Source organism: Anomalospiza imberbis, chromosome 6, assembly GCF_031753505.1.
Source record: "Anomalospiza imberbis isolate Cuckoo-Finch-1a 21T00152 chromosome 6, ASM3175350v1, whole genome shotgun sequence".
In the NCBI taxonomy this organism is placed as follows: domain Eukaryota; kingdom Metazoa; phylum Chordata; class Aves; order Passeriformes; family Viduidae; genus Anomalospiza; species Anomalospiza imberbis.
In genome coordinates, this window is record NC_089686.1 from 45,056,145 (window position 1) to 45,079,653 (window position 23,509).

Consider the following 23,509-nt stretch of genomic DNA (forward strand, 5'->3'; position numbering starts at 1 on the left):
TTCTTCCAAACTTAACCCCACCATACAAACCGGCACCCCAAGCACATCCCAGCAGCCACAAGTCACCCAGTTTCCGGGGACAATCCTTGCAGGAAGAAAGGCAAGCTGAAACCCCACAAGTTTTATCAGCAAGGTCTCTTTTGGGGACCCTCCCTGTAAATCAAAAAGCAGCAAGGAATGGGGCACCTTAAAGAAAAAATTAAAATAAACCTTTATCTTTTAATCCACCCAAGGGAAATCCAGAGCAAGAGCAGCATCACAGCACTACACACAGCACAGATATCTATCATTGCCTTTGCACAGATTCCTTTCCAGATACATGGAGAAATCATTTAGAAAAAAGAAAAGAAAAAGAAAATTATTCACATATGCAAAGTGACAAGTAACAAATCAGCCACAGATCAACTCATTCAAAGAGAAAATGGATGCATCAAGGAAGAAGGCCCTCAACATACAGGTTTCATGAAAACCTAACCAAAGAACAGTGAAACAGGGGTGGTTTTCTTTTAAACATTAAAAACAAGGATATTTTAAAATTTAATTTAAATACATTCAAAACACAAACACCAAGCAGGTGCCTGGAGAATAAAGCAAAAAGAAGGAATGAAAAGTGAATTCAACCAGTTTAATTTCAACACCAAAGTTGGGTGGATCGCACCAAATGGAATAAATAACGGAGAAAATCACACTGAGTTGGCAGATCTCACACTTAAGATCATTTAAACTAGAATTAATTACACAGCCCAAGATAGTACTGAATGAGGAATTCCTCTGACAAGTGATATTAGCTGGGACAGTGTCCCTTTGACAGAGCAGGTTGTAGGTATGGATTTGCCCCCTGCCACCCCCCACCGATCCCCACCCAGGGAGCAAACAGGATTTTCTTGTGATGCACAGGACTCACCCCCTCAAGAGATGGACACACAAACAGCTCCCTGCTCAGGGAATGTGAACCCCCTGCCTGTTCCACACCCACTAGCTCCAGTCACACCCAAGGCAAACATCAGAACACAACCAGACCTTGTGTTCTCACCTGGCAGGGTGAGCTCACAGGTGCAACATTTCTGCTGCAGCTCCACGAGGTTGGGCAGTGCCAGAACTGGAGCCAGTGCCACCTTCCATACACCTGGGATCAGGCTGGGAAAAAATGAGATCAGCTGATCTACACCTGCAGCCACAGCTTTATCACTCTAGGGTTGGGCAGGCTGAAGGAATGTAAGTGGCTTCTTTCTGTTTGGTTTTTCCTCCCCACAACCCTGAATTAAAAAAAAAAAAAAAAAAAAAAACCAGAAAAAAACCAAAATAGAACTAAAGAAAATCCCCGTAAAACAAAAAACAAACCCCAACACTCCCCCCGCAAACAAACTAATAAAACAAAAACAAACCCAAAAAAACCCCCGAAAAAAATCACCCCAAAACAAAAATAACTTGATCCCAAGTTCCTCTCCCTTCCGTGCCTGTAGCCAAGCAGGGAAGTACCTTTGGACATTCATGTGATCCCACAGACATGTTCCCTACAGAGCAGACACCTTATTTCTGCACCTCACCCGGATGTGCCTGTGTCACCTAGTTAGGAGGGACATCCCTTTGCTTTAAAACAAAAATAATTACAAAATCAATAGGAACAGTCAGAATTCATTTAAGTCCAACTAGTTTTTAAAAAGGGAGAAGGGAGGACTGAAGGTTTCCAGGCCAAGGAACTTGCCAGAGCCAGCATCCCCCCCACCCCTGCCTCCAGCAGCAATGGGATAAGCCCCCTTTGTGCAGCTTTCACTCTTGACCCGAGGTCAGCAGAGCCAAGGAGGTACTGAGGGGACACAGCTGCCCCTCTAGCTCCTCCTCAGATGGCTGGCAGCTCCAGGTAGAAAGGGAAACTGAGGTGGATGAGGGTTTTCAAAGAAAGTTACTTCTTTCCCATCTCTCCTCCTCCCCAAGACTGAGAGGAGACTTCTGGGTCTGGAAGCCCAGTCTGTGCTTACCAGTGTCCTTAAGAATGACAATTTAAAACCAAAAAATGGGAAATTAAAAAGAGAGAGAGAGAGGAATAATTAAGTATTGTCCGTGGAAGGAGCGGGAGGGGGCAGGTTCCAGACGGCGGCAGAGAAGGGATTCTCTCCCTCCCCACGTCTGCCCATCTGGGCACCAGATCCCTTCGCGTCCCTGCGCGAACCCTTTGTGCTGTGGCTCTGACATCGATCGACACGCATGGCGAACACGGGGGTGAATCCAGCACTGGCAGAGGGCAGGAGGGCACACGCAGCCACTCCAGGGCTAGGCCCGGTGCTTGGGGAGCATGTCCAGCAGGAATTCCGCGATGCCGACGAAGTAGACAACTTGTGCAATGCCGAAGAGAGGAGCAATGACCAGGGCTCGGCAGTAGGCTCCTTTGAAGAAGGCCGTGGGCCCTTCCCTCTGCCAGATCTTCCTGGGGAGAAATGGCACAGACAGGTAAGTGTCCATCCCACCCCTCCACCGTGCCAGGAGAGCCCCTGGCCATGCCCTACCTTTCTGCCTCCCTCCAGAGACTAAACCCAGGCAAGCACTGTTGCCTGGCACAGCCTCCACGGCAAATCACCCATCACTGCCCAAGTGCTCTGCAAGTGGCCATGCAGAAACTTGCCCCATCCCTGCATCTGGCTAGATGCAGGAGTGGCTGCCTGTGTCCAGAAGTACAGCTAAGACAACCCCATGCTTGCATCAAGAGGTCCCCCTACTCAAAAGCTCCCTCAGCATGGGACAGAGCCAGATGGCAACAGATTCTGCTACCACTGAATTACAAAAGCATGAAAGTCCCTTCTCCCTTCGTGTTTTGAAGCAGCCAGACCATAGTTTAGCAAAGGATCAGATTCTGCTACCACTGAAATACAAAAGCATGAAAGTCCCTTCGTGTTTTGAAGCAGCCAGACCATAGTTTAGCAAAGGATCAGAGGGTAATGCAGCTGGGGACAGCACACTCTGGCAGTGCTCCTGCAGACACTGTGCAGAACAGTCCCAGGAGGGATATGAGACTCAATACTGTAGGATTTTCCAGCAGTGGGGCCTTGGGAGAGACTACAGCACTGCCTCCCTTTGCAGAAATAAAATCTCAGTGTTATGACTACTGGGGTTTGGACAGAAGTATTTAAATATAAATGCTATATTTTTCTTGCTCAATATGGGAAGAAGTGCTCTTTTATAAAACTATATATACACATCTGCTCATATATCTATATATATCTCCAGATAGATAGAGTGATAAAAGCACAGGGACAGAGGGAACATGAAGCACAGCTGCTGGTTGTATCTAGAAGCTGCACAGGTAGCAGCAGCTGCCAAACACCTGATGTGGTGCCTCTGTCATGAGGAGTCTTACTTGGTGCAGTCCAGGATCCCCGAGTAGGTGTCCTCATTCACTCCTCTCTGCAAGGATTGCAGCCGTGTTTTGATCACTGGGGAGGGAAAGAGAGGGGAGACACTGGTGAGCACTGGAGGCGTAGCAGGCAGGAGCCACCCTAAGAGTAATGTCTGTGAAATGGTCAAAACAAAATTACCAAGAATACAGACCATTTTCATACATTTATCAGGGCAAACAAACCCATTCCTTTACAAATGGATAAAAGAAACACAAAGCCACCCAAAACCCAACCCCTCCCTCCCTCACTGTGATCATGGTTACAAAAGCTGACTTAAGTTTTAAACCTTCCAAATTCAGATATCTCTCTGCAAAGTGGGAACTTATTTTCAAGCTGCTCATCTCCTTCAGGAAGAGGTATCTAAAATACACAATTCTGCTCCTACATTTCTTCACACCTTGGAGCATGTGCAGTGTTGGGGAGGGAGCAGTTACTTTCTGGTGTTTTTCACAGCAGAGAAACCAAGGTGGAATTTGAGGCAGATGCTGTGGAGCAGGAGAAAAGGCCACAGATCTGAGGCTTCCCCTGTTTGTCCCAGACAATTTTAAGTCCACTTGGTCTGCATATTATTACTCCACATGGAAATGTGCCTTTCCTGTCAAGAATAACTGAAATGAATGACACTCTCTTCTTGACATACCTAGTAAGTACTGCAAACCTCTGTGTAAGCTGTGGCCAAAGTTGTAACTCAGCTGAACTCATGCCATCAGAGCTGGAGGCAGCAGAGCTGTCCCTTTCTCTGTGCTCATGCTGCAAAAAGGCTGTCACAGTCACCCTCCTCCTCACCTGGCCCAGCCTGGGCCTCTGAGTCCTGTCACTTGGCACCAGGCCACCAGCACAGGCTGCTCAGGACTCACCATCACAAGGATTGACAGCCACTGCAGCCGTACTGCCGGCCACACATCCAGAGAGGAAGGACACGTAGAATGGAGCCTTGACATTGGGGTCTTTTTGGCCCAGCTTGTTCAGGTTTGCAAACAGCGGGAAGTAAACAATGGAGAATGGGACATCCCTGCAGTGGGACAGGAAGAAATGGAAGAAAGAACAAGAATGAGCAAAGTCAGTACGGGACACCAACAAACTGAGCAAAGGAAGGGCTGCAAGCATCACACGTTGTCAGCACAGCCATGAGTGCAATGCAGATATCCCAGCTCTGTGATTGCAGTGCAGACAGGAGCTGAAACTCAGTGGGACAAAAGTGACTGCACAAAGGACAACAGGCCCATGGGAGGCAGGCAGCCTGCAGGATCAGTGGGCTCCCCCTTTTTCAACACTCAAACCAAAGACACCGGCACATTCAGAGGTCAATTGTTTTGACCACTTTTGTTAATTACAAGAGGTTCCATCCTGCCCTCCATCCCCGTGGATGCTGCTTTAGCTCTACCTCTGTTAAAGCTAGAGGAGTCTCACACTGTGAAAGCCCAGGCAAAGAGTGTCAGAGCAGGCACCGGTCCTTGCATCCAACATGCTCTGTGGCCCAGCTCCCATTGCACACCCGGGGGTCTCAGGCTGATGGTTTTACTTTGCCAGCTCACAAGGACGTCTGCACAGTGTCAAAATACAGACCGTGGGGCAGACAAAATCCTTTCACAGGAAGCAGCAGAATTAAATCTTCCAGGAACAAAAAGATACCCTCCCTCACTTCTCTGGCCTTCCCTTCTTTAATGTACGAAACCTGTGCATGGAAAACGAACTAAACTGAGCCCACACCCGCTGAAGCCAGCACCTCCTTTGCAGGCTCATCCCTGGCATGGCTGGTGCCTTAGGTCCAAGACTGGGAATGCCAGCCAAAGCCCTGTGCTCAAGCCCACGCCATCCTACCTTAGCAGCGTGGCTCCCAGGCCCTTGTAGAGTCCGGCGATGCCTTTGCTCCGCAGCAGCTCCCTGGTTATCTGGGTCGCTGTGGGGTGCCTTTCCACGGCCGGCTCGGCCGCCGCCGCCGCCGCGGGGGAGGAGGAGAGCTGGGCCTGCGCCGCCATGAGCTTCTTCTGTGCCGCTGGGGAGCAGAGCGCCAGCACCGGTCTGCAGGTGCCCCACAGCAGCTCCTGCTGCCCGGTGCCGCGGGACACGGAGCGACAGGGACAACACAACGTGCAGACAAAGGCCAGGCAGTGCCCTGCAAGCTTTTGCCCCAGTCTGCCCATCTCCCTCAGCCTGTCCCAGGCTCCGACAGTGCTGCCACGCCAGAACGCTGTCGGCTGCGCTCCACCCCCCCTGGTTTGCCCAAGCCTGTCACACACCGTCTCTGCAGTGCACAGAACAGGAGCTGCTGTGAGCAGGCAGGGGACAGTCCCTGCTTCCAGGTGTGTCTCTGAGCTGCCAGTATAACAAACAAGATGTTCATAAATGAGAGAGTTTCCCCAAGTTCTGTTCTTTGCCTCCCTCCCCTGAAAGCAATCATTAACCTGGGGAGTTTGTCTCAGTCACATTTATAAACACATCCTGGTTTCTCCCACTTTTCGAACTGATGCACTTCGGCCCTTTGGCCAGAAGATGGAGAGCACTTCACTCTGTAAATAATCCCCGACACACCACAGCTCTCCTGCCACACAGAGAACAGGCTGTTCACAGCATCGAAAACCTCTCCTGAACCCTCAAACCACGGCTTAAATCCTTCCGACATTTTAAAATAATACGCACAAAGAGGATAAGGTCTGCAGTAAAACCAGTGAAGAGAGAAAAGAAAATAAATCCGTGATTATTTAGGAATGCCACATCAAATGAGAGATTAAAGGACAAACTGGCCCGTTTTCCAGGAAGAGTCATAAACATGGTATCTAACAGTGTCATGCAGGGCTCCGGGGAAGTGAGGCCATAGCCCAGACTGACCTCTGGAAGAGACTAAGGAAAGAGCAAGCAGCTCTTTCCCCTGGAGTCTCCATGCCAGACTCTGGTCTCTGTTCTCACCAGAAACACTCCACAGTGCTTCAGCCAAAAGGCTCACACTCCCTCCTGCCTCTGCCTGCCAGCTCACGCCCACAGTCCCAAGAGCCTGATCCCAAATGTCGTTCAAATCCAGTGCACTGGGAGAATTTTATTTACTGTTTTAACCAAGACAACTGCTGTTTTTGTCAGAGAGGAAAAAGGAGTACAAGGAGAGACAAGTCATCTGGAAATAACACATCCCCTTGGGAAGCTGTTAGGGAGGTGCTACAGGGGGGTAGAAGAGAGAAAAAATAGACATCAGAAAACATGGAGATGGAGGAAGCAGCACAGGAAAGGCACTGGAGGATATTAATCCCTTCTTGGGTGCACAGGATCTACCAGGTTTGAATCACCCACAAGCTGACCACCCAGTCATCTCTCCTGTCTCTCCATTCACCAACAGCATTTGCTGTTTTGCTTGCCAAACCTATTGCTTTGAGCAAAAAACCCACCACCTTTTGTAACTGCTAGGGCCTCTGCAAAGCCAGCTGAGGAAAGTGTGGGGGGAAGTAAGCTGGGAAGAGGAGGAGAAACTTCTGCTACATCTGTGGTATCTCTGACGTGGGAGAGCAGGGGGAGGGAAAAGGGTTTTCTCCACTCATTCTCTCAGCTCTGCCTTGAAAGCCCAGTCCCAGCTCCTTCCCCTCTCCCTGCTCAGGGCACAGGGAAGAAAAGTCCACGTACCAATGCGTCCTGCGTCCTGCAGCTGGATTTTGAGCATCTCCATGGGCGTGGTGACAATCACCTGGCAGGTACCCGCACCACAGCCTGCCAGCATCTCCCTCAGCAGTGTCAGCTTTTTCCTGCCCAAAGAACAGAGAGAAAGTCCATCAGAGGAGGTGGCCAGCAATAACACTTGCACAGCTGGGTGCAAGGCTCAGGGCACATCTCTGACCTTGGGGGTTACAGGAAAGGCAGCCAAGGGGACAGCAGAACCTGCTAGGCCTCACAATTCAGCACAACCCAGGCTTGGCATCTGTGCCAGCACCATCTGAACTGGAGAACAGACTCATTTTGTCCCCAGAAACTGAACATTCAGAAAAGTCACAAGCCCCATCAGAACAGCCCCAGACAGGAGCCCACAGCCCCCTCCACCCATAGCCAGAGCACTGCAGCTCTCTTCCAGCCTGATGGTGCTCCTGGTCAGGGCACAGCTTTCAGAAAGGGTATCACTTCAGAGGGCAGCAGAGGACCTGAGCATTAAGGGGAATAAGCAGCTTTCCTCCTGCCAGCCTAGTTCTTTAAAAATTGTCAACAAACACAGACCACAGGACAAGGAGCAAGGAGGGAAAATATTCCACTTGCTGCTTTGGAGTTCTCTGAGAAAAGCAAAGTAAATAAACAGTGGATATAAATCAGGGATGCAGTTCCTCTGTGGTTAGGAGCTTTTTCATGTCGCCAGGTTTTCCAAACCTGAACAATTAGCCTTTGCATTAAACTAGTCCTCCCTGAGAGACAAGGGATGGGATGGACCTCCAGCAATGAAGATTTGTGCATTCTCTAAACTACAGAGCAGGGACTATCAGCAACATGTTCTCATGCAGCAAAATGCAGCATTTCATTGTTCCCTCCATTCCAAAGCTATGAAAGAGCCCAGCTAAGGCTAAAAAGAATTCAGGATGCAAAACCTCATAAAATTTTCAGAAAGTTATGTGTTTTTGCCCTGTAAAAAAATCTCACGCCTTGGTACCAGAAAACGCGGACTTGATTAAAAAGTACACCTGACCCGCTCATTTCTAAAAGGCTTTAAAAAGGAAGTGTATATAAATCACACAGCCAGGGAGAAACAGCCTCCTCTTTTTTCTGTTTTAAATGCAAGTACCATTTTTACCTCCCCCGGCCCGGCACTGCAGCAGTGCCTCATTTTAACCTGCTCAAGGCACATCCCCACACTGTGGAAGAAGCAGTCCCACAATGATATTCCCATTTCCTTGCACAGCCCAGGCACACTCCTCTGCCAGGGGTTTCACAAGCACACATACAGCACAGCTGTGGGGCAGTGGGCCACTAAAGCAGTTTCATTGCCAGCCCTAGAGGAAAGGGAGGGCAGATGCACTGTAATCCTGCTGGCCCACCACATAAGCTGGGCTGATTTCCCCACCTCTCATCTTCTCTGGGGAGGATATGAGAGCAGGGGATTAAAGGCACAGAGCCACCACAGAGATTACCACTGACTAAATATAGAGCTCTCCTTTAAGGCTGAAAGAAAGAATATTTCAGTTTCCCCTTTCCAAATTTCCCCACAGATGAGGAGCTGCCAAGAAAATCCCTCCCATGGCGTTACCCACACAGGTGCTGAAGTGTGCACAACAGACTTTCCTGGAGGTGTGGGGGAACTAGGGTGTGCGAATCCAGAGGTTTCCACTGCTACTGCCACTTGGAGGTGGCCAACTTGTGCCTTTTGGGTGGCCTGAAGCACAGCACCAGTCTCTGAGTGGCTCGATACAGTCAGCAACAAGGCTGCATAATCCCTAGCCTGGCTGTGGGAGGAAGCACACCACCCAAAGGAGCTGGCTGCCAGAATCTCTCTTTGGCACAGCAGAGCATCTCCCACTTTAGCAAGAGCCCTGGAGCATCCCTGGTGTACATATCTTCTGACTTTCATCTAGGGCGATTGCTTTGATAACCAGTTCAAAAGATCAGGAAGATTTGGCCTACCATATTCATCTTGGACCATTATCCCAGCCAACTAAAATCAGCCATGACTTGACTGAACTCCATGGAGTTATGCCAGTATGACCCAAGGAAGGATTTACACATGTGGGTGTATTTTAGAGATGTCGAACAGGTACATCAAAAGCATCTAGAGCAAGGGCTTTCAGCTTTTGGTTTGCACATCCTGGGAACTGGGGCGAGTCCAAGAAAAAAAGTAGCTTAAGAGAAGCAAATCTTTTGACAGGAGGTTTAAAAGCTGCCACACAGGGGTCAAACTGCCTTTGCAAAACCTCACCAGTCTGCACATAAAAGGAAAGTTTGAAAACTGTTCCTCTCTATACAACAAAGGAGTTTAAATACTTAAGGAACCACTGGCCTTAGCCTCAGTGGTTTAAAAACCGGCACATCTCAACTAACTTCAAAAGCTGCAACACCAGCAGAGATCTGGTCCTACAAATGCAGAAACCATCTTTTATCACAGCAAGAGAGTGTTAAGTATAACATATACACAATAGCCTCAAATTCTGCACTGGCAGAAATCTGTTGTTCTACATTTTTTACTGACATGCTATTAATTTGTGAGAAATCAAAAATGTCAAATGGGAAGGGGAGGAGATTCATGCTTGATTTAAATTAGAGTTTCAAACTAGAGCTGAAAAATAAAGTCAAAAAACCAGAACTAGAGGTTTATGGAAAGCTTTTGGGGAGCAATCAGGATTTCTGACAGCATTGATATATTGATGTCACATGGGAGCAGTGTAGGATTTTTCCAAGTTTCTCAGAATCTTAACCATGCGGGAATTTACTGTGTTTGGGCAGGGACCAGAACCAGCCATTCTGGAATCAGGATGACAGCATTTCCAAAGAGAAAATCTCTGAGATAAAGAAACATTCATACAAAGCAATCCATTTCTATCTCCTATCCAAAAGGCTACTGTCCCCATCTTGGACCTCACCTTCCTCACTCATAAAATAACCTCTGCCTCTGTGTGTCAGCCCAAGAAGTTGCAGAAAGCTCCCCAGGAGTTTCAAAGCAGACAGAGCTAGTTCCTTTCAAACTATTTAAACAGCAAGTCTTTGATATGGATTACAAGACCAGCACACAGGAGTTGTCCTTCAAAGGAAGAGCACACTCTCTGCCACAGTCACAGGGGGATGTGCACACAAACTGCCAGTCACTCCCTTTAATCCAACCCCTGATTTTCCAAGAGGGAACAAGCTACTGCAACTGCACTTCAGAAAAGCTGGAGCTATGATGCTGGAAATGTAAAAGCAATACAGTTCCCACTACAAGCTCCCTCTCACTTCTAGTGCCAGCTCAAAAATGCCTCAGACAAGCCAAATAAAGTACTGATGTGGAACAGATACATCTCAAAGTAACACTGCCAGAATAAATGTTGATCTGGAAGTCATTATTCCAGGTATGTACAGGAGTTCTGTGTTGCATGTTTGGACTAAGTCAAGAGGAGGCTAACTCTGTACCTGCATCAGGTTTGCCCTGGCAGAAATCCCAAGTATTTTGTTCCAATGTGAACATTTGTGGAAGTGAACAATGGACAGGGTAACACGACTTGAGCATGCTGAACACAGACACAACCCACGTTTCATCCCAAGACATGGGCCTGGAATGATGACAAGGACAATGCTCCTCCCATGGGTGCATTCTGTGATTAAACAGCACATCTCTATCTCACTCCAGATTAACAGTTGAAAGTGCATTTACTTTTCCGCTGACCTTTGGTATCAACAGCTTCAACCCACTGCAACTGCCTGGCCTCTGTGTGCTAAATAAAAGAGCTCTCCCCAGACAGCTGTTCCTGAATTGGCACAGTGACATTATCAGCTCCTGTCCTCTTCTCAAGGGGAAGGGAGAGATTTCTCCACTTCCAAGTCTCAGTGAGTTGGATGAGGGCTGCCTACATTAAAGAAGTGTCTGAGTATCCAGTGGATAACTGCAGGAGAGGCTGCCTGGGCACACAAGTGCCAAAGAAAGACCAAGCACAGTGTGTGCAGGGTGATACAGCAGCTCAACACCAGGACTAGCAGCATCACTCCTTCCTAATTTGAGAGCCTCACTTTACAGCCTAAGAGTGTTCTGCAGCTCAAGGATCATCGAAGCCATGCAATTGATACTTAAACTCATGCCACAGAAGAGATGGTCCAAGTATTTTAGGAGAGCCTGGAAGAAGAGCAGATGAAGGAAAGAGCCCTAGTGAGATATATCAGCTGGGAAGGCAATGGACAACAAGCTCCAGTCTCCACATCTGCATAAGACTGAAGGAAAAATACCTTGCTTGTCCCAGGATTACCAGTTGGCTATTTCTCTTCCCTGTGCAAAGGACACAAGACAGGAGGAAGCAGAATGGAAGAAAATTTGCTAGCATCAGCAGAAGCAGAATTAAATCAGTCATGCTGGTCTTCCTAGGAATCCAAGCTGCTAAGACAGCAGATTGCCAGCCTTTGCTTCAGAGCAGCAAACAAAATAAAGGTCAAGATTAAAGAGGACAGGATAAGCAAGGGAATAACACCTTGGAGAAGAGCAGCAGGAAACTCATCCAGGGACACTGGAAAGTTTTTATGAGCAGCAAATTGCTTATGTAAGAAGGCAAGAGACACTTTTTACTGCAGCCAAGGCAGAACATTTAACCAAGAACCTGAAAAATGAACAAAACCTGGCAAACACATGCCCAACAAAACAGCTATCTGGCACTCCACACTTTGGGAAATAAACACGAAACTTTGTAAGACACTTTAAAGGAACTGATTTTTTAAAGTGTTTAACATCTAGATTCAAAGAGGATATAAAAAGCAGGTAATATTTAAATCAATCAGAGAGACCTTGCACACTGAGCACCCAATAATCAATGACGTACTTTAAATGCTGGTGTACTATCAATCTAAGTTGCCTTCTCAGCCTCACACCCAAGTGCTTCATAGTCAAGCACTTCACTTAGCCCTGGTCTTCACTTAGCCTCCTCATGTCCTCTGTTCTGGACAATGAAGCCACTCCTATTTTAACAGCAGCCATGAGACTGAGTCTCGCAACATATGCAGCTTCAAAAAGCCAGAGTTTAAAAAAATCCCATCTGTTTCCAGCAGCCTGAGGACCTGGGATTTCCCCTCTCTCCACATTCTGCCTTCCCCAGCCTAGTGAAAACTCTTCCCCACAGAATGACAGAGGAACAAAGACCTGCCTGGAGACTCTTCTTTGGGCCACCTTCTTCTTCTGGGAATTGCAGAGGTCAAAATCTCCTGGGACTCTTAGGTCAAAGTCATCACACCTTATCACCTTTGTCAATCATGGTCATGGGGTGCCCTTCAGGTTTTTCAGTATCTTGGTCTCTCTCCTTTCCTCCATGGCATAGCAAGCATGTTTTCAGCACACACACAACTAACTCAGGCCTCCCTCATTCCTAAATGACCAGGACAGCTTGGAAGGACCAACTCAGTTTTGTTTCTTGAGAAAAAAAAAAAAACGCTGTAGCTGTAGGCTGTCACAATGGCCTTGACATCAAAATAGAAACTGGCAAAGAAGCAGAAATTACCTCCCCTAGCCTGTAAGCACACATGCTGCCTGCACCAAAAGGAGGGGAAAAGCATGGTATGGGCATGAGTGCCTCTCTGAGTTAGTCTCAGTGTGGAGAGGGCTGCAGGAACACATACCTGCACACCCAGGGAGAGAGCTGCACCAACAAGAGCATGAGATCCCTTGTGAGGACCTGCTGCCCCAATGCTCTACCCCCAGGAGTGTCCAAGAGCAGAGTCAGGGAAAAGGGAGTCTAGCACAAACCTGTAGTGATAACATCCCTAAAATACTCTTCCAGCAATGCGCAGTCAGGAGCTTCCTACACTGCAGGTGCTGTTTTCAGTCTGGCCTTTCAAAAACAGGCTTTATGCCACTTTTTTTATCCTAGCAATTTAAAAGCAATTTTAACACTAAGTTTTTCAAAGGATAAAAATAAATACATTGATGCACACTGAAAGCTGTTGTTTAACTTGAGGCTACTTTGAGTCACGCTGGATTTGCCACACTCTCTCTGGTCCACACATGCTTCCTCCTCTTGCACATTGAGGTCTATTTTAATACCACATATTTTAATCAGCAAATACTGGTAGAACATGCATATTTTATAAGAAAAGGATTACCAACTCATGCAATATATTTCAAGCAAGAGAAGTGCTAGATGTTTAGCACAAAGGCATTCAACGTAAACAGGTCTAGAAGACTTCTGCAGCTTTGAGTCAGAGCATCCTTTGGGATACTGACCTAAGGGCACAGCATATATGAATATACACTGCAGACAGACTGGCTTGTGCAAAAAGGACTTTGATGGAGTTGGACCAAACCTTGCTGATCCACCCTTACATTGATCCTAAGCCCCCCACTGTGCCTTGCCCAACATAACACCTTGACTCATGCAATTACATATCAAGAAATGAAACCACATTCATGTGCCAGGCAGCTCCAGGCTTCACCTTTCTAACCCCAAGCTATTTTGTTGTCCATAACTAGGCTTTGGCTGGAATTGTGAAATAGGTGGCCCAGTCTTGTGATGTGCTAGCACGTATGCACCCTGTTGGGTCCTGGGTAGGAGAGGCCTTTAAATTCCAGCACTGCTAATCCTACCCCATCTTATGAAGGCAACTGGGGAAGATGGGACAGAAGCATGCCAAGGGAGAAAACTGCCAGATCCCACATTCATAGCCTATACCAGCCACAGCAAACCTGTAAGGCATTTTTCTTCCCATCATATTTTGGGGTGACATTTCTAGGTAGAAATACCTCGGATCATCTACCACAGTAGTATCAAGGCTCTGCCTCTCTGTCCAGCTCACACTGGCTACCCTCAAGAGCACAGCTGACCAGATTTCACTCATCCAAGCTCCCCATGGTGGTTAAATGAGATAAGTAACTCTGACTCCACATGCTTACTAGCTCTTGTCACCTAACTGTGGCCCAACATCTCTTTTCTCTAAAGGTACTAAAATGCTCTGTGTTGAGACACAAAGACTTCCCACTACCTGGGTAGTACGCTTCTGCTCTAGGTCACTGTAGTGCCAGACCCATCAGTATGTAAGATGTAGGAGAACAGGGTGTCTTGCTCTTGGAAAAATTCTCTAGCTCCTTTATTCTGAATTACGTGCAGCATATCACCTTTGTCATGTGTGCACCAGCCAGTGACCCAAAACTCAAACTGAAGAGGTCTGAGTGAAAACCTCAGCTGCTCGTGGAAACATCTGCATCCCACTTACCCAAAGACATGTTCAAAGCTCGACTCAGCACTGAGGCAGACACACACACTTATCCTCTGAAGAAGCCTTTACCTCTCATGGTGCAGGACATCGACTGACAGGCATGTCCCCTTTTAATGCAGAAACATCACAGCAGTGATTGCTCTCCCAGAATGCCAAATATGTTGCAATGCTAGTCTGAACTGTCTAGAACTGTTCCTTTAGTAAAAGGTGTGGCAGCTTGGCACCCTGTTGGGCCTGTACAAGCTACTAAGTATCCCCTTTGTAAGTGGTGGCAAAGAGCTGTGCTGCTGTTTACTGCAGTACACCAAGGTGTGCTGGGCTGTCTGCTGCAGGGATGAGACACATCACTTGGTAGAGGACATCATTACCTCCCACTGTCTGAACAGAGCACAGAAGAGACACTATTCAAAGACTTGAATCAGAAAATCACGAAGAGCTGTGAGCTGATGAGTCACACGGACATATGTTAGCTGCTACTTTAAAGACTCCAGAACAAAAGAAAAAAAAAGGTACAGGAAAAAAAAAGGATTCTCAATCTGTGTCAGTCCACTGAAGTTGCTCAGATACTGATCTGCAGCAGCCAAGACTGACGTGATATGTTTTGGGAAGTTGTTAAGCCCAGTAATTGTGCTGGTGCTTTGCATTTTCACTGAGGCCCCACCCCATAACTGTTGATGGGAATTGCTGGGATCTATCCCAAGCAGGCTGTCATTTTAGCTACTGTCACTGAGGACTGGAGATAATGCCCTTGTCTGCCTCTGGGGAAAGGCCTCTCTCTGATGGGAGACACAACTATTTCCCATGCAATTTGGAAAACATCTTGGTGAAAGCAGCATTAAATATTCATGATCCAGCTCCTCTCAACTGCTCCAGCTTAGGCCTTTTACTCACATTTAATTCACATGAACTAAACTCCACTTGCAAGCTGAACAGGTAATTTTATTTCTTCAGCATTTATGTGAAGGTCAGCTGTTGCAAGTGCCCTTAGTCAATTCAGATTTACCACCTCTCCAAAACTATTTTCAAGGGCCAAAAAGAGAAGAGGGGTGCTAAGTTTGGGATCTACAGAACTTGACTTGATACCTTTTTGGGCCAGAAGGAGCATAAGAGGATCCAATAGGATGCTGAGGACAAGAGTCCTCCCAGCAGCTGTTTGAGCAATGATCAGTGACATTGGGTTCCTCTTGAATACTTAGACTACACATTCTGGATCTGCTAACCTTGGCTTAAATCTGGGACTATTTTTAGAAGCTTGAATAAAGAGCAGTCATCTAGTGGAGTGTTTCACACTTCCCATTTTAGACATTGCATCCTTAGCCTGAACGTAATCACCAGCTGAGCTGTTCAAGGTCAACTCATATTTCAGTCATTGCACTATCCCATTCCACCTTTTCCTGATGTCTCACCAGACGTGTGGCAAGAGTCGGTGTCTTTTAAGTTGACTGCAGAAGGTCAGTTCCCTACTTACCCGTCTTTGGAGAGGTGATGCCGGAAGAAGTCATTGGCTGCCAATTTGATAGCCTTTTCTGGTGTCACTAGAGTAAGGTTCACTGCAGCCCCTGGGCAAGGAAAAGAGAAAAAGGCCATTGGATAATGAGAATCATGGAATTGTTAACTGGATCTTTCAGGAATGTGTTGTAACTTCTGCACAAAACCACAGATAGAAGCAGGAGAGCTCCCAGTACAACAAAGGGATTTAGAAAAACAAAGCATCACTGAAAGTTAACAAGTGTTTCTGCTTCCCAGCACCTTGAGTTTGTGAAAACATCCCCAGATGTGTTTCTACTCCATTTGCCATATGTATTTTGAAATTTCTTCAGCTTCACTACTACCTCCCACCATGTATACATGCATCCTTGTCTCTCATCCAAGGATGCACTCCTATGAATTCAGAAGGATGTAGATCAAACCTTCAGAAAAAGAGTACAAGATGGTTTAACAACCAATCCCAACTTCTTCACAAATATTTTGTGATACTGAGAAGCAAAAGACCCCCTGCCCCGCCTTCTCAGTGGATCCCTTCCCTGCTTCCTTGCCAAAAAACACCTGAGCAGCTTGAATTCTAAGCAGCTCAGAAACGGCAGAGCCATTGAAAAACCTGGAGTCTGGCTGAAGTCACCTGGCTCATCTGCACAGAATCATCTCTAGACCAGCCCTTAGAGCAAAGTGGCTTCCCCTGTGTGTCACCACTGGGTGTCACCCCCAGAACAGCCACCACTGAAGTGCCTTTTTGCCCACCACAAACTGCAGCACACAGAAATTCCCCTCTGAGCTCCATGGCAAGGCTTGCTGGGGGACCTGGGGTGTAAACAAGCCTTGGCGCCCTGCATCCCCCAGCCTCTGGAGTGCTCTTTTGTCAGGAGCAACAAACAGCAAATCCCTGTATTGTGCCTGTCACAATGAAAGGCTTGCATGGCCCAGCTGGCTGCTGTGGGCCTGAACACCAGTATTAGTGCAACATTAGTGCAACACAGTGGCTGGGAGCAGCTTTCAAGCTGCCCTAGGGGAAGTGGGGTGAGGGAAAGGCCAGTCCCTTCCCAGCAAAGGGGGTTTGCACCATTGGATTAACACTCCAGAACATTCTCCTCCATTTAAATCCCAAGGCTCAAAAAGTCCTCCAGTGGATAGCCTCAAGCTCTCCCTACCTGCACTGAAATGTACTGAGCTCCAAGCCCTCTAAAGAAGCTACACTTGAGACTAGTTAATAGCCTAGAACACCTTTGTAAGAACAAACACAAATACAGGCATTCATGTTTGTCTTTGAGATTTAAACAATTTATCCCAAAGATTCATATTCCAAAGCAAAGCAGCCAGAGAAGCCTGTACCCCCACTAGGCTCCAAAGACCTGGTGGGGTTCATTTTCAGGACTTTGAATCCAAGCTGATAGGAGCTATAAGGGCTAAACACACCTAGAGAAAGTCAGCTCAATCCTTTATTCCTCGGGATGGACTCTCCTCCCTTCAAAAATTGAAAGACATAGGTTTAGGGAGACTTTCCTCAGATTAGGAAGCAAAGTCACAGTGGGACTTCTGGGACCACTGCAAGAGGGAATGGGACACAGGAATCCTTAGCTCCACATCCTCTGCACAGAAGACACACCTCTGCCATTCAGAAAATTGCAGCAAGAAAAGACAGCTTTTGCTGCATGGGCAGCCCAACACATCTTCCCCCCCTTTCAACTCCCATGTTCAGATTTTGCAGGAAATACAGAGTAGCGCAGCCTCATAGAGCAAGCCAAAGCAATGCTTCATTCCACACTGGCCATGACATCCAACAAATGCCATCATCTTTCACAGTACACAAACCAACTAGCAGGGAGCAGGGCAGGCCTCTCACACTTCTGGTTCTTTGCAAACTTTTAAGGGCATCAGTGATTGTACTGCCTCAGTTTGATATTCTTCCTACACATCATGTCCTCTCTGCCATGGCTCCTGCACACAAAGAGAAGCCACACAGAAATGACCTTCATGCTCCACATCCACCTTTTAATGCCAATCATATCAGGATCTACAAAGCAAATCCACACAGCCTAATTTTAAGTGGAAGTGGCTACCTACAAAGTGTTTCCTCAAATGTCAAGTTGCCGACAACTTCAACGACGCTCCCAATGGCTGTGAAGCATAACACCTGTACACTGACACAGCATGAATAACCCTTTCCTTGGAAAAACAAGAGAAAGGAAAAAAGCATAAACCTACTACTCTTAACACTAGTGCAAAGGGGTCACTGAAAGAAAGCAAACAAACTCCAAACTATCAAGCAAGACAGGTACACAAGAAGTACACTTCCATGCTCTGACCTCCTTCAGGAACCAAGAGGATTTCACAAAGTTTCTCTTCAATTGCAAATAAAACAGAGGGTAAAAACACACAACATACAGGAAAAAAGTTAATGAACCTGAGTTTTCTCCTGCATCTTTGATATTTTCAGTAAAGCTGCTTAGCAGAGAATGGATAATCCCTGTCCTGAATAATCCGTAACAGCTTCAATTTACTGGAGGAGGCGAAATTAGATACTCCAGCTGCTGGCTGTATGCTTTCCACAGCATCTTCTTTTTGTAGAATCTCCTCAACTCTGCCCACACCAATGGGTACTTCCCTAACTAAAGCCAACTTTGGCCTACAGGCAATGCTACATATACCACAAGCAAAGGCAAACAAACAGAATGGAAAAATAAACAGGAATCATTAAAAAACAAAGCTTTTTGAAAATAAGTAAGGAAGCACTACAAAAAACAAAATCAACCAGGGCAAAACTAGCTGTTTGTCAACTAAACTTGTAGGCGCCCTCTTCTCACCAAGCCCTGTTTTTTTATTAAAACACATTTCTCACAGAAGTCTTTATACACCACCAGCAACCTACACAACAGGGAGATTGAGTCATCCCCAGTGCAGCACTGGGAGGTATTATTAGCAGAGGCCAGGGAAGGCTGCTACACTACTGCAGCTGAAGTGCAGCTACCCTCCAAACGTCACCAACAGCAAAGGGAACTTCCTCAGCCTGATCTGGGCCTTTGGCTCCTGCCAGCTTGGTTAAAGCTTGGCCTGCAAACAGCACTGGGATCACTCAGAACATGTGCTGGGATCTTTAGGTGGCTTCTGTCTGGATTGCATTAGGAAGCTGAGAGAGCATCTCTCCAAGGTCCCCTATCACTGATGCCCATGAGGACCAGGAGCCCTCAGGCACTATGGATTCATTCACTTGGCATCATGTTTTAAGGCTGCACACCATCACCTCACTGGGCACAGTCAGGGCTAGACAGCACCATCCAGCATTGAGGCACTGCTGCTATACAGATGTTATGGGAAAAAACACGAGGGACTCCTCTTCTTCCTGTCCCAAACAAATCCAAAAATCCCTGTAACTTTTGGGGAAGAAGTTGAGAGAAATGTTGGGATTGCCTTATACATCACAGTTTGCTATGGACTACTCATACAAAGCAAAGGCTGTTTGCCCACACAAATATCTTAAGAGGCGTTTTGCAGAAAAGCATCCTACAAACACAAGCCACTCTCCTGTCTGCACTGAGGAGATCTGCTTCACACGTGAAGAAGCCCTGAAGTCACACAGCAGGAATGGCTGTGCCCAAACAAACTCCTTCTCTCCTCTGACAGAGGCCAAAGGATCTGCAGGGACAAGTGACATGCTTGTGACTCCTCCATGGGGAGCAGCAGCTGCTACTTTAGCACATTAACATGTAATCCTCCCAATTTCAGCTTAAAGCCTTCAAATAAGAGCTTGTGAGTCATTCAACAAATTCTGCTGGGGAACTAGGACAGCTGGAGGGAACAGGAACCAATCCCACCACCTGATTTCCATCTTTCTCTGTCAGCAAGGCTCAGACATCTTTTCACCTTCTTTCCAGAAAAGTACTCACACAATCTTCATGGACCTTGGATGTATTTTACCCACCAACCCTCTCCCTGAGAGAGAGAGAAGGGCTGCTCATGTCAGCTTACAGAAGTGAGGCACACAGACCAGGACTGCTGCTCTTGGGAGTACTCACATTGGCATCATGGCCATGCTGAAGTATCTATAATTTTGTGGAAGGAGCTGGAGCTATTCAAAAAAGGCCTCTCCAACCCAGGTCCCGATTTAATAGTCAGAAGTAATTTCAAGCAACTATCAGCACCTTGAACAGAGTTAGGGACATGGACTAAGTTGACCAGACTTGGGAAAGGCTGGGAAAAGTAAGAGGTATGCAAAACCCTCTGCACCCTTCTGCTTGGGGATGACAAGTGGCCTGGAGATTCACATCCTTTCTACCACTCTAAGCCTTAAAGGACTATGCTGTCTCTCCCAAAAGTTCTGATTCTCACAAAAACTCTTGGTCCTACAGTCTCCCCTGTAAGTTTCCCCAAGCAGCTTCTTCCTTCTGCCTCTTGCCAAGCAGCCTGCCAGGGCACATTTACAGCCAAAGTTAACACAAGCTCAAAATCCTGGCTAGGAACACAGAAGCAGCCAGATTCTGGAAAAAATCAAAGGGGAACACGTCACCGCTAGCATCAAAGATGGAGCTTGCCAGGGTTCCTTGAGGTTATTTGTCTTGTTGCCTGCTTCCAGGAAAGCTGATGCAAAGCATCCAATCCATCCCTGCCATCCACCACACTCCCCTGAAACGCCTACCAGGAAGTTGGGCAAGAGACGCTGCCTGAACATCCAGTGCCTGCTCCTGGGCTGGCCAGCCACAATGCCTGTGTTTCCTTAGGGAAGAAACAGCAAGAGACACTACACATGCCAAAAGCAAGGTGCCAGCATCTCTGGACTTCCACTTGAAAAAACAAAGAACAAGGACTCAACTTAATCATAGAAGCATAATTTTAATCAGGCTTTATCAGGGACTGAGTTCCACCAAGAATGCTATCTGAGCACCCCAGATAAAAACTGCATATGCAGGCAAGTGACTATCAGGACACAAAATGAAACAGAGCTCAGGGTCAATGAAGCCAGTTGGAGCATGCTGCAAGCCAAGGAGGTATTCCATGTTTTCCTCTGCTACAAGGGAAGTCACGATTTGGCCTGCTGGCCTTCTCTCCTCAAAATCTTTAAAAACTTACAGGAATTTTGTGTTTAAACCATAAAAGGTATAATGTCAGCTGAGGAACTCACTGCTATAATAGATAGCCTGAGCCAAGGAGCCAAGAGATTTCTAGCAAGTCAGCACACAACAACCAAATGGCTGAAGCTCCACTCTGAACCAACCTCTGATTTTCTTACCATCCCAAGGGAGTTTTTTTGGAGGACATGTTATTTTAATTTTTTTTTAATTGCAGCTTGTCTTAATGCTTGAATAAGGCACCTGAGCATGCTTGAGACAGCAGGCCTGACCATGCTGGTGGAGGGTTTTAACATAAATTCAATCATTAACCACAGAACTTTGGGAAACATAATATACAGTCCTGAAACAAAGTCCAGCAGCTTCACTTAAACCGCTAGTAAAGATGAAATTCACTAACTGGTAAGTTTTAACACCAAAACAGTCATGAGGAGGACTCAAGTTCTCAGTGGTAGGTATTTGAATAGACATCTGCATTGAAGAGTTTATTTTAGAAACAGCTGCACTGTTCAACCTCATAGGATATTGCCAGGTTATTGCTTTATATGCCAGAGAACAGAGCTTTTCCTCCTACTTACGCACCAGTGCTTCCAACGCAAAAGCTGTGCTGTGCCTGAGTCAGCTGTACTTACCTCTGTACATGCCAAAGTAGCCTTCCGACCGAATTGTTTTAATGAGGCAGTCAGACCTGCAAACAGAACAGAGGGAGATGAACCACAGGACCTCAAAGGTGGGTGAGTGCAGAGAAAAACAAAGCAAATTTCTTGGAGTGGTTTCCATTTATGTTCTGTCAGCGAAACCCTCAGCTGAGATGGGAACTGCGTCAGCCTCTGAATGTGCCGTTGTTGAGGCCTGAGTCCAATTTCAACCCCTAATTCATCGGGGCTTTGAAACCCCTGGCTCACCCTGCACATGCTGTCTGCTTTCTAGAAACACAAAAGGGAGAAGTGTCACTGAAGGGCTGTTTATCCAGGATCCCCTGTAGCAAATGCACATGAGATGCTCTAACAAGCAGATCCCTCTGTACGCATTTTTATATCCATCTCTGGAAGGGAAACGAGGGGAGCTAAACCCTCCATGCTGACTTGTTTGTCTTACTATGTGAAATTTGACACAAACATGAGATGACCTGAACACTCAGTCATCTGTGGCCTCCCACACAGATTAAAGCAAGCACTTTTAACACATCAAGTCCCACAGCAGGCAGCAAGCACTCAGGCTCTTGGCCGGAGGACAGTGCGGCAGGGTGCCGTGCTCCAAGGGGAAAACTGTCACCTTCCTTATTGCAAACACATTTACTACAAATGGAAAAACCCTGCAGAGCACTGGGATGGCTCAAAGGCTTTGGAAAGCACAGACACACACACCTAGCAATCTAAAGTCACGGCTCAGGAACCCTCCACAGATTCCCTGGCAGGGTTTCCCTCTCTGGACCACAGCTGCGTGAAGCTGGGATGCTGCCTTTAGGATCTTTGGGAAGAGACAGGTACTTGCTCTAGCCATAGAGGAATGGAGAGGTGCACATGCATGAATGTGTACATAATTTAAGGAATAAAAGGCTCTTTTAAGCAGTAATAAGAGAAGTGTGGCTGATGAAAACAGGAATACATTCTTAAGAGATTTGGCAACACAAGGAGTAAACTTCTTCTCAGTTCTGCAGTAGTGCTGAGGTGGAAGAGAAGGAAATACAGAGCTCCCTTCATAGCCGTACCTGGGCAAAGACTGTTCTGAAGTTATTTGTGAAGAGCCCATCCTGCATTGCTACTAGTCATGGCAATGAGTTTCCCCTCTGCCAGGACTCCCTGAATCCTCTGGCATCTCATCTTTCACACATTCCGCCCCAGCCCCTGCAACTTGCACATACTTATCTCCTTCTGAGCGGCCCCTCCAACACATCTGCAAGCCCCAGAAATCGCAGTGCACCTTTCCCCTATCCCTTCCATCAAGTTCTCACACTGCAGTGCTGGAGGCAACACATTTTTCCCGAGCCAGTGATGTCGCTTTGAACAAGCTGCAGCAGGGAGAGGAGTGAGAAGAGCTGCTCCCCACCATATTCACACAGCCTTGCTGCATCAGGATAGAGCTTGCATGTCACTTAAAGCCCCTCAAGCTGCAGCAGAACAAGATGCAGCCAAGGCCACATCCAGCTTTCTTCTCTCCCTGGAAAGAGGGAGCCAACAGCCAACTAAAATGATACTCAAATTAAACCTCCACAATAACATACCTGGCCCAAAAGCCAAGTTCTCTCCATCCCTCAGAAGTCAGTGTCTTTGTCTTTTTCAAGCGAAAGGCTCCCCTGATGCCAAAGATCTCTTGAGCCAAGCAGAAGTAAGGCATGCTATCTTACAGTAAGAGAGTCAACATTTTAAAGGAACTTGCTGCCTTTTCTGGGTGTACACCAGGTAATTAGTGTAATCAGGAAATCTAGTATTGATGGGCACACAGCATTTTCAGAAAAATAAGCCGCTGTAACAGGGGAAACTTTCGTAGGAAAGCTCAGCCCTTCCTGTTCTTAGAAGCAGCCAGTTCAAATACACAGGGTAAATCTTATGTATTCCTTAACAGCTCCACATATCACAGCAAATCCAGGCTGTGGAGCTGATTTGCACTTTACTGCTGGAGGTTAAAAGCCTCTCTCCTACCGAGCTCCCTTCCAGGCATGAGACATCCTGGCATGCAGTCCCAAGGGGTGCCTACAAGTTCTTCAACCTGCCCAAACTCTCC

At 47.0% G+C, this 23,509-nt stretch overlaps 2 protein-coding genes across 3 annotated transcripts in view; both read right to left on the reverse strand.

Moving 5' to 3' along the window:
- Window positions 1-23,509, reverse strand: part of IRF7 (interferon regulatory factor 7) — a 100,833-nt gene that overhangs the window by 6,255 nt on the left and 71,069 nt on the right. The gene's annotated exons all lie outside the window — the stretch shown is intronic.
- The window catches only part of SLC25A22 (solute carrier family 25 member 22), a 51,243-nt gene continuing 29,349 nt past the window's right edge, over window positions 1,616-23,509 (reverse strand). For both annotated transcript variants that reach the window (XM_068193837.1, XM_068193838.1), the window contains exons 4-10: window positions 21,418-21,473; window positions 15,697-15,787; window positions 7,002-7,120; window positions 5,214-5,388; window positions 4,250-4,404; window positions 3,353-3,428; window positions 1,616-2,425 (exon numbers count right to left, since the gene is read on the reverse strand). In XM_068193837.1, the coding sequence (XP_068049938.1) occupies window positions 2,272-2,425; window positions 3,353-3,428; window positions 4,250-4,404; window positions 5,214-5,388; window positions 7,002-7,120; window positions 15,697-15,787; window positions 21,418-21,473 (826 nt within the window). In that variant the 3' untranslated portion in view covers window positions 1,616-2,271. The remainder of the gene's footprint in view (window positions 2,426-3,352; window positions 3,429-4,249; window positions 4,405-5,213; window positions 5,389-7,001; window positions 7,121-15,696; window positions 15,788-21,417; window positions 21,474-23,509) is intronic.